Genomic DNA, 15210 nt, shown 5'->3' with positions numbered 1-15210 from the left:
TTTGTAAAGGATCCAACTCACTGAAAAACGGCGTACAATAATTACATGGGACTCAGTGGTGGACTACCTCAATAGTGGAGTCACAGCAAGGTGACACCATTGCAGGGCAGCAAATAGATAAGTGAAGGTTTGAGGCACGCTGCAGTCTGATATACACAGTAGGTCGTAGGCAGGAATACTATCACGACCATAGTGAAGAGAGAAAGTGTCTGAATAAGCTGTAATAATGGCGCTAATGCGTTTTCTAGATGGATTTTCCTTTGCTAGACATACATGAAAAGAGTAGAAGAAGAGATAAAGGGAGGGAGAATGAAAAAATGTTTTTTTCTTTTACACATGCAGACACACAGAGACACAAATTGGTAAGGGCGTTACACAAAGTCTTTCTACATTCTGTATTGTAGGTGTTCAATTTTAATTACATATAAGATATAATACATTGCAACATGGCAAAAAAGTGACGATTTGTCCACATAGGAAAATATACCTGTGTTACACAACAAAGAGTACGACACATAATACAGGTTGTTACGTGTATGAAATATTGAAATGTCACAGTGATGGTTTCTCACCCTACTCATAAAGTTATATCAGTCATAAAAAAGTATACGACAGGGAGGAAAACCCCGAGGCCCTTTTGTCATGTTCGCTAATGATGCAGTTTAAGCTGTGAGTCTCAAAAGGTCAGCTACATAAAAAATGTATGAATTCTGGAAATAACCAATAATCTGTCTGTCTTTCAGTATTTAAAAAAAAAAAGAACCTAAAGAAGGAACCAAAAATGCGTGTTTAACCAGACAAAAAAACATATAAAATCAGTCGGGGTGCAGTGATGCACGCTAATGCAATCACAATAAAGGAGAGGGAAGGGAATTGAAACTTCTGTCTCTTCCTTTAGATCTACTTCAGCAACTCAGACTTTCCCTTCGGCACAGATCTAAATCTGTCTCTGTTCCCCAATCTGGGAGAAAAGTATCACAACTGACCTGAAATCAACATCTAGGAGCAAAACTTATCCTGCTCCAGGTTTAGGTGTTTCCTGGGCCGGCGGCTGACAGCTAGGTCGAGGCAGCGCTCTTGGCTGCGCTTGGGGAGGAGTTACTCTGCTGGGGGGCAGAAGGTTGGACGGAGGCGGCTGTGACAGCACTGCCTGCCGAAACAGTCTGGGCCCCCTCTCCTTCCTCCGTGCCTGCTTCTCCATCCTCATCCTCTTCATCCTCATCTTCATCATCTGTAGAGAGAATAGGAAAGGAAATAAAAGTCAGATAGCTAAAAATCAGAGCTGTAAGCAGTAAATTGCTGCAATTATCATCTCTGTCCCGTCACCTTGGAGAAAGTCAAGGCTGCGCAGGGCCTTTCCCTCTTTCGTGAAGTCGACGGTGTAATGATCCATATTCTCATAGCCTCGCTCAACTTTGTCCAAGTGTGCTGTACTGGATGCATCTGCAAGCCTGAGTGCAAAAGGTGCAGATTGCATTTAAGGTAGATTTTGGATTCATTGAAGTGGGGTCTTATGAGGTGCTTATGCATAGTCAGTGTTTTTTCTGCACTAGATGGGAGTTGGCACGGCCCCAGTTTGGAGAAGCAGACAGGAGTACAGACACAGTAACATACTGCTGTGGACCAGGCAGCAACAAAACTTATTTTAGCCACCTGAGAAAAGGCCAACCTAAAAAAGCCCCAAACAATTTCAGTTTGAGTGTACGCTATATTTAGAACATATTTACCTTGCCGTCAGACAAACTTTCCAAAAATAAAGCTGTTATATACATCTATGCTCTCTTCAAAGCCAAAGACTCCTATGACAAAAACAGTAATTTTACTTCCCAGAACAAAAAAGTTACTGGTCTACCGCTGCCTTTACTGGTTAGTTTTCTTGTGATATTGTGTGACTTTGGTGAATCCAAACTTACCCTTAAAGTTACCAGTGCCAAAGTTACACAATAACACAAACATACTAGTAATCGAGGCAGCTGTAGGCAAGCATCTCACATGTTCTGTGAAGTAAAATTACTGTTTTTCTCAAAGGAGTCTGGTGACTTTAAAGAGAGCAAGTTTTCGGTACCTTGTGTGAAGGGCTGTCTGACAGCAAGGTAAAAGTGATGAAAATATTCTCAATATCATGTACACTTTTTTTAGGTGGCTAAAATATGTTTGCTGCTGCTCGTCCACAGCAGTACATTGCTTATTTTCATGCCGGTACTCCTGTCTGCTTCTCCAAACTGGGGACGTGCTGATCACAATCTGCTGTAGGTGACTCATACAACGCTATAAAAAAACTACCAAACTATCCCTTTTAATTATAGGGGAAAAAACACCCTCAGTCAGTCAATGTAACACTTGTTAAATACATCACCAAGCTGTGATCCGTACACACTCTGCAAGTTATTTTGGGATGCCACAGGTAAAGATAATTATTTGCTAAATTTTGCAGAATTGCTCTCGACAGCTCACAGAGAGCAGGTGAGACCTTGCTGCATTAGCCTGGGGGTTTCAGGTGCAGATATATATTTGGTAAATCATTCACAAGAATATAAAAAAAACCCCTGCAAACAACGAAAGGGAACTTAAAAAAGAAAGAAGACATACCCAATAGTATTTTTTATTAGTATTGAATCAAATGCTTACCTAGAATGATAATGTTATCTTTTTTTACAGAACAAACATACATCAGTGTAACGATTAAGGCATAAAGACATGTACTCACTTTTTGAGGAGAGGCTTTGTGTTCTGAAAGAGAGAAGAGAAAGACAAAGACTAAATATCTGTTCAAAATATTGATTCCTCTCACCATTTTCTATTAGGTTTATGCCAACATTTTGCCCCCATTTGGTATTGACTCTGACCTGTAGGAATAAAGCCATTTCTGGCTCCTCCATAGTCTGAATACCCAACTCCACCATCTTACAGCTCTCCTCCAGATGGTCTCCGTACTTCCTGGTCAGGCCCCTGATATAGTTGAGCTTCTCGTCCTGCTCGGCAGTCACCTTCTGACTCATCTCCCTCTTCTTATCCTCAAGGACGGAGTACAGCTGGTCAAACTTCTCACACACCAGGGTCTTCTGCCTCCGACCGTTCTCCTATAGATGTACGAGTAAGAGACAAACGCACACAAAAAGGAAGTTTATAAATTCTGAAAGTATGTTCATATGAATCATTCATTGCAGTCTTATGGGTGAGAAAGTATGTAAATGTAGTCTTGGGTGCAACTGAGTTTAAAATATTCAAATCAAAACACAGTAGTAGTTGCTGCTGTCTGTGCACGGCCGTGTAAATATTGTAAACTACGTACTGGTTAGCCTGTCCTCGGCTCATCAGGTGGTGCCATATGTACAGGGAGGAGCTCATTCTGCATGTCCATCCTGAGTGACACCACTGAGGGTGACACACGGGGGATTGGAGCCACTCCAGCTTCCTCCCTACTATGTCCAACTGTGGCACGTGAACCGTTGGAAAGCTGTCTGTTCTCCCCCCATCAATTACACTGCTCATTTTTAATGTCAGCGGGCCTGAGGCAGAGTGGAGTGCACTGCTAAGTGCATGTAGAAGAAAAATGTGGAAAAGAGAGAGCAGGACAGACTAAGGCACCAAAACATTAATTTTCCCCTCTCCACCTCTCTGTTTAAATCTCACAGACAGATAAAAGCAGACAGAGTGGCAGTGACAAGGACACATTACGTGCGTTTGAACGTCTGTGCAGGTGAGTGCAGGTGCATTAGTGTGCGCACAGAGCGAGGCTTGCTGCGTGAGTGAGCGGCCAGGCGCTGCAGCAGTTGGACACTGACCTCTATAGCACGACAGGCTTCTTCCAGCTGACTGATGATGCCTTGCATCCTGTCGTTGTTGCCGACCATCATGGCAATCCCGTCACTCAGCTCCGTCTGGGGGGCAAGGACACAGCAGAGTAAATACCTGAGAGCAGGTGTGATTCAAATCTCAGACAAAGTTATAATGCATGTAAATGTAAGTCATGGTAATTGCAATTTTTTTCAATGGATTTTGGATTATTGCATAAAATACACTCTAACCAATAGCCTGTCTGAAAACAAATGTTTATAACACTTAGATGTTTTGTCTCAGCCAAAAATGTTCACAAATAAAAAAGTCCCTTTTATGATTTTTGAAGCGAAGAAGAAGAAAAAGTTGCATGGCTTTAGCTACACCACCAGTATGCTGGTGATGTTCAATGTCCTCGAAAACATCTCTTATCTAATTATAATGACACATAAAAGCTTCAAAATTCACTAGTGGGGTATATACATACTGACGCATTTTATGTTGTAGAACATAATGTTAAAACTTCTTAAGCTTTTCTAACCACAATCCTTATTTCAGGTATGGAATCACAAACCAACTCAAAAAAAGGTCAAGATGAGGGAACCGGAGGTGCAAAAAATGCAAACTCATTTTCAGTTTCTAGTACTCCCTCCTGCAGCGCTTAATATTGATTGATAGTGATTGACAGCATTCATGATCTCTGAATATCTCAGGCCTCACCTTCTTTGTCTGGTAGATGCTGGTGATGGGCGCCACCTCGCAGTCTTTGTGCGCTCCAAATACCTTACACATGGAGCATGTGGGCACACCATGGGTAACACAGTAAATGTTGATCTTTTCATCTTCGTGAACGTCACACATGGGTGTTTCTTCCTTTCTCTCGGGCGCCGGCTTGCTGCTGTTGATGTTTTAAAGAAAACAATGGTATCTTCCTGTCAGGCTGTTCAGTGCATATTGATGTGACATGTAATGTCAGTTTGATAATGTCACAGGTACAGGTCTGGGTTGTTTATTGACGATCCATCAGTCTCGCCTTACCAGTCAGCACTTGATCAATACATCACCATTAACCTGTGTAGGATACAGGTGTGGCCGCTGCTGTTTAGCGTTATGTTTGATGTTTATAAAAAAATACTCAAGATATCAGTTCATTGTCCATAGCATATATGATAGTGTGTTGAATGTCGTGGATCTGATGTCATCCAAGCCTTTTGGCTGTACAGCCAGCTACTCAGATCAGTGAAATCATCTGTGTGGATAGATGACTAAAAGTAGACACATCCTGTCATCCACTCCAGCTCTCTGACTCAGAAGCCACTGGCACTGAGGCCACACCAGCAACTACACACCTACCATCACATCCCCAGTTTATCCTCCTTTACTATCTTGTATTCACTGCCCTCAGGGTTAAAGACAATGATAACTGTAGTAATGTGATCACTATGTACTCAGGTTCTATTCTCTCTGTGTATCTGATTTGTTTCACCTGCTGGACTCCTGTTTGAACATGTCGATGATGTTCTCAACCAGCAGGTTCCTCTGCAGCCCGTAGACACCGTGCCTGTCCAGAACCACCTCATGTCTGCAGGACGGGCAACGGAAGCGACCGCCAGATGTCAATGAGCCACCTCTTGTTGGGAGGTACGGGTTTGAAGCCTGTAAACAATCACAAACTTAAATGTGGCATGTAGGCACATATTTAAATTGACAAATCCAATTCAATTTGCATAAAAAATATTTAATTGTTACACTCAGCAGTTACTAAATGGGAATACAATTAAATAACAGTCACCAAAACTCAAATTATTGAACGGCCCTGCTATCAAATCTTAAATTTCCCAAACTTTTTTTGTTTTCAGATGATGACAATATTAATGTTTGTAAACAAATCAGTACTTGTATAATTCTGATAAGTTGTGACAAAAAGGAATGCTAGTTTTCTTTCAAAACTCTCAAATTAGCTGATTTCTGATAGTGATATTATTAGACATGTCATTTATGTTGTTTAAACAGCTCTTGGTTTGGCCTTTCATGTAAAGAAAATGTAGGGCAAGTTGATAAAGCAATAAATGGTTCAAATGACATAGGCTGTTAGCTGGAGATATTAAACAATAACAGTGTTCCTAGTTTTAGTAGGCAACATTTCCTTTTAAAACAAATGTGTGTCCTTTTGTTCATTAGCTTACCGTGAAAACATCATTGGCACATTTTCTGCAGAGGTTGTGCTGGCACGGTAGGATAACCACAGGCTTTGTAAACATTTCCAGGCATATGGGACAAATCAGCTGTTTCTCCAAGTTATCCATGGTATTCATTTTAGACAAACGCTTCTAGCAAGACACAAACACTACACAATCTAATAATATAAAACCACTAAAAGCTGTTAAAGTTTAAAAGACTCAGGTAGGCCCGAGTCCGGCTAACTGCTGCTCTTGTCCTAGCGGGTGTGGGCTCCTATCTAGCTGGTGTCAGTTCTGTTTTTAGCAGCTATTGCTGTCACGTCAAAGGTTGCCATTTTTACCCTGCCCATATTTGAAACTGTGCAGGGCAGTAGTGAACAGCTGCCTATCACACTCTGCATCCTCCTCTACACTGCTATCAGAGGTGACTGGGTGTACGTGCAGCTTTACATCATATCTAGAAATCAGTTATAGCCATGATAAAAGCTTGTCGAAGCTACTAGAAATATTTGCCCCAATGTAAAATGTAGTAATTGCATGAGGTATCGATGCGTTAGCTTTCATAGCTAATTATGTTATTACACAAGATAAAAGGCTCAATATTTTTAAATGGAAAAATAATGTTCGAAAATAAAACGTCAGGCGAAAATGTATTTAGTTTATTTTTTTTATTTCGAACATGTGCGAATAACACAACAAAGTAAACTGAAATACAAACAAATCCAATGAGAATAATTAAAACAACAATATCAATAGTCAAAACAAAAGCTATATAGCTTTTGTTTTGACTATATATAATGTGATGAACGCAACATGTCCGAAAAGGAGTAGGATGAAGCATATGCTTATTTAAACCTACCCTTTCTCCACTATTCAATTAACAAGTTTTTCCCTAAACGTACATATTTACATAATACATATTTACAAAAAAATAGAAAATAGATAGATTAAACAAACAAATACATAAATCATTTATGAAAACACCCGATTGTTAAAGCCCTTCTTCCTCCCTGTACCTCGGGAAAACCATGTGTTTGTACTGCTTTTTAAAGTGCATCATGCTTGGACATTGCTTGAGTCTGTTCCACAGCCTCACTCCACAAACTGAAGGACAAAATCGTTTTAATGTTGTACGTGCCCGCCGATGTTTTAAGTTGTCCAGGAAGTAGATTGGTTATTGCTTTGTACATGATTTATGCTGTTTGGAAATTAACCAGGTCAGTGATTTTAAGAATAGTGAATTTGAGTGGTCTCTATAACCTGTATTATGAATTATTCTTATGGCTCGTTTCTGCAGTATTGTTTATATATTATATATATATTTGTATAAACAGCCTGTTCATTTTTATCCTTAATGCCAAACGTTTTAGCATGCCGTGTAAGCTAACTTTCTTGACGTTACCTATGCTAGCCGATGCTAGCTAACGCCACACCGCAGACACGGCAGAAGCGAAAGCCGAGCGAACTTCGCAGCAGACACTTCGTGCACCAAATGGACATTGTTCTTCTTGCCCATCAAAAGGTAGTTGATTTATAAAGTTAGTTTGTTAAATTAAAACAACAGGAAGAGAATGGTATTTCGCCTAACATTCAATTAATTGTGTCGTCTGTATAATTAGTAGTTACCGTGTCTTTTTGGTAGCTGGCAAGCTAATTTGTTGCACTTGGAAAGCAAGCTAACTAACGCTAAAGCTAGCATAGCAGCTATACGAAGTGGTACTCGTCACTATTAATCAAATTATTAAATTAAAGAAACCAGTAAAACAAAACAATGTCCTCATTGTGAATCAGTTGGAGACTCAGTATATGACAACCTTTGATGACAACGAACCCTAGACAAAACAGCATAACGAACGCAATAAGTGTTCTTTGGAGAATGCGGGCATCGATCCCGCTACCTCTCGCATGCCAAGCGAAGCGTTCCCCTTGAAAGAACGACGTGGGAGGTCTTTCATTGTTACAGCTATGGTAGTTTTAGCGTGATAAAAATAGTCCGATAGTAGCATTCACTTTGCTAACTAGCTAACGTAAGCTAACTTCAGCTAACGTCAACAGCGAACTCGCAACTGAAACTAAAATGCAGCGAACACGACTCTGCGCGAACTATAGCGAAACTGTTTCTGCTTACGTCGGGTCGTTTTCTTTGATTTTATTTTTGGTTTATTATAAAAATCCCATGGCTCCAGGGTTTGAACAGCTCCCTTCGATAGCTCAGTTGGTAGAGCGGAGGACTGTAGCGGTTACATGGACATCCTTAGGTCGCTGGTTCGAATCCGGCTCGAAGGAGCACTTCTTTTCCCAAAATGCAACTTGGTACTTTTGCCGTTTATAAGGATAGCTTTTCGACTCATTACGACAAATGGCTTCATTAGGCTACGTTTTTTTATAATAACTGCATTTTTGCACGCTAAAAGGTTATCATCTTGCTTGTAAGAAGTTCAAATAGTAATTATTGCTATTTTCTGTTCTTCTGAGAGGCCTATTACGGAAGGAGTTGGAAATATCTTCTTTTCAAATTAATATAACTATGCTTTGTTAGATTCCAGTTCTTTTGTTTGTTTGTTTGTTTTGCATGTTAGGCTAAATGAAAAACTATCTGCTTGTGCAAATGCTATCATCTGTCCAATCGTAAAGCAGTAAGTCATTTAAATTGGGAAATTAAACATTTGTTCCCCAGTAACGGAGTGATTGAAATTATTTATTTACATTTATGAATGTCTTTTTAAAGATGGGCAGGTGAAGAAAACACTTCAAAGTGAGGACATTTTGTTGATCTTTATAGGATGAAGGAAATATTCTTCGGTTAAAAAAATACTTCTTAAGCTTTATGATGTATTCCAAAAACATCAAAGAAAGGCACAGCATAAACAATTCCTGCAGGTATTGAAGGTATTTTTTACTTCGGAGGAATCTTAACAGTTTCTGCCAATACTTTTTAGTGCTGCAATCATTTGTTATTTTGTTACATTTAAAGATACTATTGAAGTCCATGTCACTACACACAGGATCCTCAAACTTCTAGCAGCTATTGAACTATCTTAGCGTACCTAATATAGCTTTTCATATGACTTTTTTCTTCTCTGACTCATACAGTATGACATCTGTCTTCCTTACACCTCTGTTCCATTTATAATAAGGCCACAGGGCTTTTCACACAGGTACGTCAGAGTCAGTGAGTCATATATAAACATTTTAGACATATGTTATCAAAGAAAATGAATAAATGTCATTCTCCGGTTCCCCTCACCAATTTGTCTCTATTTCTTTAATTTGGTGTCCAGCCAGGGACAGCTGACCTCAGGTTGGAAGGCAGAAAATCATCACCTTCATATCCAACTACTAACAGTAAACTTTCTGTGACTTGTAGTTTCTACATCTGTGAACATATTAACCAGCAGCCTTACTGCCCTCTGTCATTTTATAAAGTCAGACATGTGTCTTTCACCTGAATTCTCCTGTCTGTCTGTGTCTTTTTCTTGTAATCTACTAAAAAATCTTTTTTTTTTTTGTTTCTTAGTGATGCTGTGGGTACACCACTTCATTCAGTTTTAATTAGTAGCCTTTGAAAGGGTTTAACTAGTGTGATTACATATTCATTAACAACAAGCAAGGACTGCTCAAATGCTCACCATTTAGATGGCTCAATTAAGAGGATGTTCTGCATTATGTCTTTGTGATTGAACTGAATTCATAATTTTTTAAGCCATTACTGTCTGACTCATAATATTGCAGTGTCTGTCGCTAAAAGTGCAATAAAAAGTAAAGATTGACAAATTAAGAGCAGTATGCTGGACCATGAAATGCCAGACAGAAAGGGACAGTTTAAAGACACAGTGTGACCCTCCTGTTTATCTGTTTTGCTCAGTGGTGGTACATGTTGTTTTGATTATATAGTAAAAGGGTCTGCAGGTACCACCAAGGCCACAAAATACACACATGCACTGACACACAACCACACACATAAAGGTCTACAAGCTCGTAAGCAAGATAAAAGTGTTTATGGGAGCAGAATAGGGAGCAGAGCAAATGGTGCCATCTGTTCTCCTGTATGAATATTTCAGTTAGGTGGAAGTCATATTGTATTCATACAGATGGTAAGCAGTCATTGCCTGTGATTTAAAAGGTCTTTGTAAGCATTCTCAGATTATGTGGTCTATTTTTGTATTTTCACATTTATTCCCAAATGAAACTGAAATGAAATTCATTATCTGGAATTTAGTCATGCAGAAAAAATAACTAGTAATGATTAGTACAGATCTCATAATTGTAAAGTTATCAGTTATCATTAAATGTAGTCTTTATTGGGATAACCATAAACAAATAACTGAAATAAAAAAATAAAAAAGTACAATACTTTAAATGTAAGCACAAAAGACTATTATTTAATATCATAATTAGTATGTCAGTTGAAACTTGATGCTTTATATTGACAGGTAACAATAACAAAATAAAGTTCACAAAAAAGTAATGTGGGTTCATTCATGGGTGAAATAGTTTGTTATGCTTATGGTCGGTTTACAGTATTTAGAAAATTGTTTATATCATTTTTATTGAGTGTGATTTAAAATGTAAAAAATACAAAAACACTCTTGAGTACAAGTTAAATGGCACAAACAAGTACACAGCAAAGCTTTTCAGTGACAGTAACAGTAAATTGAGATAATAATTAGTTAATCCCTTGGTTGTTCCAGTTGCACTTATTTTTACTGTAAGATGTTTAAACTCTGGTATGTTTTGTGTGCCAAAAGTGTATAATAATGTGCTTTAACATTCTTGAACTCCTGTTGTGTGCAGATCCAGACCGAGCAGAGATGTTCTCCTGAGGTAGACAACCACTCTTTCCTCAGCTCTGTCATCCTTCTGTATCATTACCTGCAAAGTAGAAGCCAGGTAAATGACCATGTACTGAAAATCCAACCAGACATTCCACAATGATACTGCACATTTACACGAAAATACAGGCATGTTTAAGCTGTATAATCATAATTATTGCACCGTTCTTTTAGTCCTACTTCATCACCAGTCGTTACCAACGTGGCAGTGCCTTGTCCTGCTGGTGGGACTCACCTCAGTTTGAAACCTTTAACTGTTTATTTCAACAAATAGCAACATTTTAGGACACGTAAGCCTTTAATCCATGTAACCATGTAAGTTTACAATAAAAACAATTCGAAGAAAGGCATGCACTTTTACCACAGCGTCCACATCCTGTTCTACTAGAAATGCTGCAGTCTAACCAGCATATTGGGAGGTCATAGGTAACCACCAGGCAGCAAAAAAGGGCCAATGTAAGCTCATTCTGGTCACGTTTACCATTAACACCTGCAGCACATGACAGATCACATCAAACTAGTCCTTATAATCACAATAATGATTATTGTAATATCAAAAAGCCACTGTACGTTTAAGTAGTGTTATAGGTAGTGAATTTAAAATGAAACCTTTTACTTTTGCAAATGCCTTACATACTTTTTTTTCATGTAGTCACTTGATGATAAGAAAGATGAAATCAAATGGGCAGATTTCCACATGGAGTTTTTATGTAACAACCTCTCCCATACAATGACGTAAAAGCGACGTCAGTCTGTTTGAACAGACACCACTGCAGCTCACGGTCATGGGAAACTAAGATGCGCTCAGCATTCAAGTGCCTCTCTCAGCTTGGCTTAAACCTCACACCCTCTGCACCATGAGAAGTGCAGTCCACATTGTCTCATCTTTAACGCTTTAATACAAAGTGAAGCGAAGCAGGGTTTCAACATCCAAGAGCCTGCCTGCATTAAGCAGGTTACACTAAGTGTACAGTAAGCATAGAGGCTCTATTATTAATCCTTTAACATTTACTCACATAGATGTTTGAAGTTATCTTAAGCTGTTGTTACATGTGCAACAGAATCACTGAATTGTTTCAGCTTGTTGCTGAGACCCTAAAAGGACATGATAGAGATACTAGAAAGGTGTAGTGCAAAGTTATGATCAAGTGTGAATGAAGTAAAACAACCCCCACAGTCTTTGTACAAAGTGAATAATCTGTGACAAAACATGCACCCTCTGGGATTAGCCAGCTACTTGCCATTAAAATTAAATTAAATGTGTAGGCTTTCATATCTTGTTAATAAAATAAATACATTTATTTTGGAGATAGCGCCAGTGTGCAATCAGGGAGAGAGCTGTAAGAAAGGTCCCCTGCCAGACTTCTGAGCTTCAATATTACCATACATACATTTTTTGGTATAAAGATTATGTTGTTGCTGCTGCTTCTACTACTTTGCTTTAATTTCCCAGCCATTATATTATTTTTTTAATAAAAAAATGTCAATAGACAACCTTATCAAAGGAGCATCATACTGTAGTTTTTACTGAGGAGATGCGATGGAAAAACCTGCTGGCCTTTAACACAGTAAAAGAGTGCTATCTAGTGGTAGGAAGAGGGCAAACTATGTCCAGTAGATGCACGACTACATACTGACATCACTGCAGTCATCACCAAATAGGGCTTACAATATACTTGTGGTTATGCGGTTGCATTTACACCTTATGATTAATGCCCCATTCAGTTTGTTTGTGCATGTAAACAAGAGATTTGTCACTTGAGTAACACACTGCATGTTCAGTAATGCACTGGCGCTGCATGCTTTATCTCACTGGTCATATCCAAATCCAGAAATGCAAGCTGTAGGTGTTAACACAAGCTGCCCGGTTTGCAACATTTTGTTTTTATTTGGCATTATATAGTATTGTTGTCGCTATATTGGAGAGTATAAACCTAATATCATTGTCACTGCACAATCAAGACACTTAATAAAAAACAGAGAATCCTACTCTTTTAAATTATACTTTAGATATACTGTAAATAACCTAAACATGTCTGTTTAATTAATTTTTGATCCTACAAGCACACTGTTCTTGTAAGCACTCTTTTCCACCACAAGGTGGCTCTAAATACACACAATACAGTTTTGGCTGTTTGTAATGGAATCTAATATAAAAGTACACTACAGGATAAAAAAAAACCTTATTTCTTCTAACACATTTAAATGTAACGAGCCAATAGATTCATTGTATAGTAAATGAACTGTGATGAAAATGTAATTAATGAGTCAAGGGAAATATGACTCATTTAAAGGGTATATGCAGTGACATCGACTATAATAATAATTTTAAAACATCAGGAATTGCGAATGTGTGTTCACATTCAATTCAATTCAATTCAAACAACTTTATTTACCCCAAATAGGGCAATTCAGTTTGCAGTCTCCAGTCAGACAGCACATGAGACAAAGCAAAAACAAAACAACAAACAAAACAAACAAACAAAACAAAAGCAGGACAGCACATAAACCAAACAATTCCCTCTGTCACACATTTGTGTGTGTTTGTTTACAGATGCACATAAAGAATCTGTAAGTCAAAGAGCACTATAGGTGTAAAACTGCTGCGTGGGCAATTAAGCAACAGATAATGACTCCTGTGATACCCACAGTGTTGTCAGAGGGTAACAGGTAAATCAATTAGGGACACCGTGGTGGATAGCAGTCTGTCTCCGGAGAGCTCTCGGCAAAAAATAGAGTCAGGGGGGATGGAGCGCTGGAGGCCTCACAAGCAGATACTGTACCTGTAATCTCAAGGGGAATCAGCAGGTATGCAGCTCACCTGACGTACTCAAGCTCCGAGGCTGATGCTAGAGTAGTTAAACACACCTGCTGTGCAACGTGTGGGTGTGTATGCAGTGTGTGTATGTTTGCTTGCATGTGGCAATGACAAAAGGTCTGCAGAAGAAATTAATTAAGAGAAATGCCTCACAAATCCTTTTCCCACATGTACACTTAGAGGAGCGAGTGAAAAATATGTGCTGCCCTACGCATGCATGCACACACACACACACACACACACACACGTGATGTAGCATTGACATGATCATATTGCCAGATCAAGCAGTTTCAGAGTTGTCTGGCAACAACAGGTTTGTAAACTGTGAATGCAAAAACAGAACCGCCCTTGTGGGGTTTGACCTTCTCCACTTTGCAGCAAATACCTTTAAAAAATCAAGATGTGACATGCTAGTAGTTACACTCACGCTTGGGGAAAAGTAGCAGTTATCATCAATTTAAATTATTTTAGTGTTTATTCTCAGCCGCAGGGTGTACCATTAAATGATTTTGAAGTAGTCACTGAGAAGCTTTTTCATCTACTTGTACTTCTTGAAGTGCATTGTAAAGTCAATAATTCAACTTTCACAGGATTTAAATTTTTTTTTTTTATCAAGCACTCTACTCAGCTTTGCAAAAACACATGTTACTGATGCTCTTTTCCCTCAAATTAAATTATCTGAAAAATTGTCGAAAGATGTTTGGCAGTTTGTGATTTTATAAAAATTCTGATTACTACATTTGCCTTTAAGGTGAACATACGTTACTGTTACTGGTCTCTAATGCTCAGTCAAAACAGCTACTATTTTAGTAGTTTCAAACACTAGTACCTCACTTTACATAAAATAAAGACATAAAAGTAAAAAAAAAAAAAAGTCATATCACAGTCAACCTCTACTTTAGTTGGCTGTTCTAACACTTTCCACCCCCTGCTACAGTCACATTTGTTGTTGTGTTTTGCAGTGTTGCCTTAGTTGCCTGGAAAAGATGCCGGACCTCTTTGTGGGGGGTATGATTGTGGGGAACTGCATTCAGACCCATGGAAATGGGGAGGGGATTATGCCTCTATTGGCACTGGGCCTGACTGTTGCCATGGCACATCCATTGTCCCCCCCCAGCACATGGGCATGGCTCAGAAACCTCCAGTGAAAGTGTTCATGTTCTGCTCTGTTTGTGCTCTGTGTTTTTCTTAGATTCATGCGGTCAGCTACACCTCATCAAGCAAAAAAAAAGAGATCAATGGTATAGTAGCTTATGGGCATTTGGTGCAGACAGATAAACCTAAATAATGCATGTATACTTGTAAAATCAGTCTACTTTCCAATGCAATTAGCATGTGCCTTGAGTCACCGCAAGCAGTCATATGGAGCAAATTGCCTCAGCCTGACAGAGCTGCAACATTCTGCTGTATTTCCTATGCTGTATTTCAAACTCCCGGTGAGTCTCAGCTCCCAAGTAGTATGAGTCATGAGAGGAAGGTAATCATAGGCAATGATGTGGACCGCTGCAGGGCAAGCCCCGTTGTGGAGGAATACCCTTGAGAAAGTCCACGCCGTCTGCAAACGACTGCTCATATAGGTCTTGGGATCGCCCTGGTCGCATAG

At 39.1% G+C, this 15210-nt stretch overlaps 1 protein-coding gene and 1 non-coding gene across 3 annotated transcripts; one reads left to right on the top strand and one right to left on the bottom strand.

Moving 5' to 3' along the window:
• Positions 1-388: 388 nt before the first annotated feature.
• Positions 389-8165, bottom strand: LOC131961904 (tripartite motif-containing protein 55-like). Of its 2 annotated transcripts, XM_059326828.1 has the most exons (9): positions 7584-8165; positions 5964-6124; positions 5264-5433; positions 4498-4675; positions 3786-3881; positions 2847-3080; positions 2708-2730; positions 1327-1451; positions 389-1231 (listed from the first exon to the last, which is right to left on the bottom strand). In XM_059326828.1, exons 2-9 carry the CDS (start codon positions 6090-6092, stop codon positions 1059-1061), a joined length of 1128 nt encoding a protein of 375 aa, XP_059182811.1. In that variant the 5' UTR covers positions 6093-6124; positions 7584-8165; the 3' UTR covers positions 389-1058. The 2 variants fall into 2 exon arrangements, with proteins under 2 accessions (XP_059182811.1, XP_059182810.1); XM_059326827.1 differs by lacking the exon at positions 7584-8165 and having other exon boundaries at positions 5964-6903.
• Positions 8158-8243, top strand: trnay-gua (transfer RNA tyrosine (anticodon GUA)). The gene is given in 2 exon segments: positions 8158-8194; positions 8208-8243. It is a non-coding gene; the product is annotated as a tRNA-Tyr (tRNA).
• The last annotated feature ends 6967 nt before the right edge of the window (positions 8244-15210 follow it).

This window comes from Centropristis striata, chromosome 23 (genome assembly GCF_030273125.1).
Source record: "Centropristis striata isolate RG_2023a ecotype Rhode Island chromosome 23, C.striata_1.0, whole genome shotgun sequence".
NCBI lineage: Eukaryota > Metazoa > Chordata > Actinopteri > Perciformes > Serranidae > Centropristis > Centropristis striata.
Note: the sequence above shows the minus strand (reverse complement) of the source record. Positions and strands in the feature narration are given on the sequence as shown.

Coding starts and splice junctions, on each gene's coding strand:
- LOC131961904 (XM_059326828.1), bottom strand. CDS start 6,092: ATGAATACCATGGATAACTTGGAGAAACAGCTGATTTGTCCCATATGC. Junction 3,882..4,497: donor GCATCTACCAGACAAAGAAG/GTGAGGCCTGAG, acceptor CTTGCCCCCCAG/ACGGAGCTGAGTGACGGGAT. Junction 1,232..1,326: donor CAGCCTTGACTTTCTCCAAG/GTGACGGGACAG, acceptor TTCTCTCTACAG/ATGATGAAGATGAGGATGAA.